The sequence below is a fragment of the Apteryx rowi genome, unplaced genomic scaffold (genome assembly GCF_003343035.1).
Source record: "Apteryx rowi isolate R43461 unplaced genomic scaffold, aptRow1 scaffold_56, whole genome shotgun sequence".
NCBI classification, from domain to species: Eukaryota; Metazoa; Chordata; class Aves; order Apterygiformes; family Apterygidae; genus Apteryx; species Apteryx rowi.
This window is the reverse complement of record NW_020450827.1, coordinates 2,944,708-2,949,744: the sequence shown is the minus strand read 5'-3', so window position 1 is coordinate 2,949,744 and position 5,037 is coordinate 2,944,708. Positions and strand designations below refer to the sequence as shown.

Here is a 5,037-nt window from a genome sequence, read left to right as displayed (position 1 = left end):
GCTCGCGGTCCGCCTCGCGGGAGAGGGAGAGGAGGCGAAGAGAGCGGTCCCGGTCCCGCGAGAGGGACAGGAGAAGGAGCCGCTCCCGCTCCCCGCACCGGCGGCGCTCCAGGTGAGCGGGGGGGGGGGAAGCGCGGGGGCCGGGGCCCTTAACACACCCCCCAAGGGCCTGCTCTTCGGCGGCGCTGCAGGCGGGCTCGCAGCCCGGCTTTGCAGAGGCGGTCGAGCGCTTCGCGCAGCGCTGCCTGCGCCTCTTGGGCTGCGCGGCTGAAACCTGGGCGCGTTTGACACCTCAGGTCCCCGAGGCGGCACAGGTCCAGTTCGTCCTCCCCGCCGCGGCTGAAGGAAAGGCGAGACGAAGAGAAGAAAGAAATAAAGGACTCCAAAAGCAAAGAGCGGCAGATCACCGGTAATGGAGCAGGGTCGCGGCTCACCGTGTGGCAGTGAGGAGGAGGGGAGGCGCTTTTCGTGTTCGTTAATACCTCCTTGGTCCTGCTTCTCTGACCAAAATACCGGTTAGATTGTGATCAGCCCAGCGGGCACCTTCACTGTTTATTAAAATACTGGTTTCTTTAGTGGCTGCATTTGGTGAACTCATGTACTTTATTGCCATTCCAGAAGAAGATTTGCAGGGCAAGACAGAAGAGGAAATTGAGATGATGAAAATGATGGGGTTCGCCTCGTTTGACACGACAAAGGTGAGCGTGGACAGTGCGATCCCACGGCCGTGCTGTACGGCCAGAGGTGGAGTCCGGAAGTGGCTTTCCGCTCCCTCTCTCCCTGGCTGTGATGTGGGAATGGTTTGTGCGGAGAGGAGTCGTCGTGCCTTTGCCCCCAACAGTCCCTCGTTAGCGCCGTACAGGTCCTAACGATGATGTCGGGCTTTGCACCGTACGTGCGTGAGTGTCTTTCCTTGCTGTCGAGACACGCAGCCTGCGGTGGGGTTCCCTCTTTACAGCTCCGGAGCTCAGGCACAAATAAGTGTTCAGCCCCTCACAGAGGCGTCCTGTGCGAAATGCCCCGATCCCGCCTGTGCGTGTGCTCTCTGTGTTGCTGCGCCCTTTCTCCGGCACGCTCTGGACGGTGCGCTGAGTTTTGGACCGTTTTCCTCATTGTGTCTTTCAGGGGAAGAAGGTGGATGGTGCTGCAAACGCTTATGCCATCAATGTGTCACAGAAGAGAAAATACAGGTTGGTCTTTCTGCCCCTTGGGAAACTCGCCCTGCTGTGGTGACTGCACAGAATTTACCTGCGCTTTTATGATAGAGAAATAATTCCTTTTACACGGTAGTCTCATTCAGAGGAAACTCTGCAGCCTTATGTGGAAGCTGTGGTCCCTAAGCTTATTTAGGAGGTGATCTGGCTTCTTCTGCCCTCACAAAGACAAGTTGTACATTTAGTGCTGTCAAACAAAGGTAAGTTTGAGGCCTCTGGTTTCCCCTTGAAATTCTGAAAGCAGAGAGAGGTGAAGAGCAAAAAGGACACATTGTCCACGGACAAGACGTGCTGCTTGTGGCTAGAGCAGGACAGAGCATCAGTCTTCCCCTAAGGAACTCTGTTCTCCTGTTTCTTGGAATAAAAAAATATAACCTGTTAATTCCGTTTTCTTTTTCACGGGAGCTTGAGTTTAAAGCGCGCAGAAAGTCCGTATTGACAGACTTTGGGTTTGGTGCTTCTGTTTTGACCAGGCGGGTGCAGACCTGACAGCGTCACGCTGGCGAGCTCCGGAGGTTCGGTCCTCAGCGAGGTGTCGAGTTTAAACAAGAAAGTTGCTCAGTTACAAGCAGCTTTGTTCCTGCGCACGTGTTCCTTCAGTCCTGGGGAAGCTGATTCCCCGTGGCTACTGATCACGGTTACAAACCTCTGTCAGATACTGCTTTGGAGCCAGTCTAGCTGGAAGCTCGCCAGTCTTCTAGAGTTTGGAGTCTCTTACGGCCTGTTGGTTTTAACCGCAGGTACTGATGTTGTTTTCCTTCCTCTCCTCGCAGGCAGTACATGAACAGGAAAGGAGGATTCAACAGACCTTTGGATTTCATTGCTTGATGCTCGGATTGGCCAGTTGCCTGTGGGGAAGGACTTCTGCACCGCCAGTGAATAGCACTTGCTTTTACACGTGCTGGTAGCTCAGAGACAGGATCTTGGCTTCTCTCCGTAAAATGAAATTGGATTATTTATAACAAATCCAGATGTACTTGCTCTGCCCCATAGGAAGAGAGGGTAAAAATTGTTGTTTCCTAGAGTCTTCGGTTTTATAATGTCCAGACTGGTTTGTTCCTTGTCAGGGTTACCTGATGGTTGTATTTTTTTTGTTGTTGTTTTTTTTAAATAACTCGGTATTGTCCATTACAATAAAAATCTGTATATATTTTTCTTTTTGTTTTTTAAACTGTGATAGCATCGCTCAGGAATAAAATACCAGAGAGGAGGCTTCTGAAGATGTCTGGGCAGTTCTTTGCCTGAATGTAGCGGTTGTTCAGAGTAGGCGTTAAGAACCTGCAGTACGTGGGTAGTGCTGGAAGAAAGCTGCTTCCACGGAGCACGGGAACATGGCCTGAACAGCTGAACGCCTCCCTGCACGCGTGTGGTCGGAGCTGCGGGGAGCCGGGAGCAGCTAGCGGTGGCGTTAGTCCTGCCCTTTGAGCAGGTGGAGTTTGGGAACCTGTGGTTTAGGGTTTCAAGCAGAAAAGCATTGGTTGTGTTTTTCCTCGTGTGTTGACTGGCTAACCCACATGCTTCGCTGCTTCTTATCTCGCTGCTGAAAGAGCTGTTTGTGCAGATCTTACCGAACGTTTAATCCTCTTCTTGCTACTTTAGTCATCAAGTTCTTCCTAAGCACAGCGTGGGACGGCATGGAAACGTTAAGCCGGGCTTGAACGCTTAGCAGTATTTCTGTGTTTTTGAGGCTGAGTCTTTCCTGGGCGAAGCAGGGAGCGTTACTGGCGACTAGACGAGAACTGCGTATCGCTTTACGGGATCGTCGCTTACCGAGCAGCCAAGCTGCAGTCGCGGGGGGTTTGTTGGCCTTTCCCAGCGCTGGGTTTCCGCCGAGCGGGTCGCGCGCAGCCCAGGAGGTGGCAGCACGGACCTGGGAGAGCGAAAGCCCTTTGCACCGCGGTGGCTGAGGCCGTGGCCTCTCAGACAAAGGGCCTCTGCTGCCGTTTGCAGCGTGGGGCTCCCTCACCTCCTTTGTCATGGTTTTGGCCAATAAAGCTACTGCTCGCAGAGCAAAGGAATATTGCAAGAGCACAGCCTGTATTTTGAGCTGCCTTTAATGCGACATGAAATGTTTGGGCTTTTTCGAAAGAAAAAAAACCCAAATGGTGCTATTGGCTTAGGGCCTCTTGCCCGCTTGTTCCTGGGACCTGCTGCTCCCAGCAGAGCCCGGCAAGCGGCTCGGAGCCCAGCAGTCCGCAGTGGGGGATCTTCTGATCAAAAGCGCTTCAATTCTCTGGTTATCCAGACAGATAGTTTAAAAAGTGTGTGTGTGTATTTAACCTAGGGAGTTTAGGATTGGGCAGCCTTTACTGTGGACGACTTTATGCTTTTTTGTTTTCCCAAGGTGCAGCTCAGTATCTCATGCCGTGGCAGTCGAGACGTATTCCTAAAACCCACCCGTGCGGCAAATCCGACTCGTCAGCGCCTCACTTGGGCTGGCTTTCACGGTCTGCCTCTCCTCTGTCCACGTGCAGGCGCGGAGGTTTGCCTGAGGACTAAGCGCGCTGCGTTCCTCCTCGTGCCCGGGGCGAGGCCGAGGCTGACACCCAGTTCCTGGCGTCGAGCGCGGCTAGTTTTTCCTGCGGACCTTGGGGCAGGGTGGGTTGAGGCAGCCTGGAGGTGGCGACACCGCTGATTTGGCCGCTGTGCTTAATCAGCCCGGGCCACGTGGTGGGACTTGTCACAGGCTCCTGTCTGCCATCCTCCGATAAGGCCCTGCTGGTGGCCAGGGATTTCCAAATCGGCAGGATGTAGTAGTCACTTTTTTAGTTTCGTGTTCTCGCTAATTAGAAACTGCTTGTCACGCAAGCAAGCGTGAGCTCGCTCCAGCCTGGTGCCCCGAACGGATGCGCCGAGGAGGAACCTCGATTCCTCTGCGTCGCACCTGCGTCATGGTGCCATGACGGGCCGCCGTCCTCCGCAGGGAGCTCTGAAACCTGCGGAGACGGCGGAATCCGTTTACACCTAATGCTGCTTTTTCCCTTTTATGGGGCGCGGGCCTGGCACAGCGGCGCTGCTTTGGGAGAGGGGACATGGCAGCGTGGCCTCCTAGAGGGGAGAACGGTTCGGCTCTTCTGGAGCTCGGCTCGGCACGTCGGATGGCAAGCGGTTGCTGGAAAGCTTTTCAGCAACGCGTGCCGTGTAAAGCCGAGCTTTGCAGTGAAACTGAGCCTTTCTCGGCCGTTGCCTCGCTGACGCTATCTCTGGCTGCGGAGCCAGGCGCTATCGGTGAGCCCGGGTGAGCAGCCCGCTGCCCCGAGTCACGTAGCAGCTCCAGCTGTGCTCCGTCACCCTTGTTGGGAGGTGGGCTGGGATCAGCGCCCCGGCACCACCCAAGGAGCTGCGGGGATGGCGGCAAGTGGGAGACGTGGGGAGGAAGGGGAAAACGCGAGTGGGAACAGAGGAGAGAAGGGCCAAGTGACGGTAAATAGGACTTCCCAGCTTCGGAGGCAGGACCAACCCTTTGCAGTAAATGAAGACCAAAAGTCGGCGTGGAGGGAATGCAAGTGCAAACGGTCAATCACCGTTAGGTGAAAAAAGCAGAGTTTTGACCAAAACCTAGGCAAAGACGGAGAGTTTTCAGTGTGGTAGTTTGCCTTATGCTCCAGCTGTGCTCCATAGTCGGGTGGTTCCCCCGAACATTGGTGTTTTCCTTGTACCCGGGCAGCGCGGGATGGGAGCACCCGAGCTATAAACCGCTCCCGTTTCTCCATTGAGTTCCGGCTTATCTGTCTTTCTGCGTTTGGAACTGCCTCCTCCTTTTCCGTGACACCCTGCACGGCCGCAGCCGGGGCGCCGGGTGTGGGGCCGCAGCGGGGCGCCG

General features: G+C 55.1%; 1 protein-coding gene across 1 annotated transcript; it reads left to right on the top strand.

Annotated features, from left to right (window-relative positions):
* Window positions 1-5: 5 nt before the first annotated feature.
* On the top strand, window positions 6-2,368 carry SNRNP27 (small nuclear ribonucleoprotein U4/U6.U5 subunit 27; the record flags this gene model as incomplete). The annotated part of the gene is made up of 5 exons (XM_026081695.1): window positions 6-112; window positions 297-409; window positions 619-698; window positions 1,126-1,190; window positions 1,988-2,368. Coding segments are annotated over 5 exons (420 nt in total), but the record flags the coding sequence as incomplete, so codon positions are not given.
* Window positions 2,369-5,037: the final 2,669 nt, after the last annotated feature.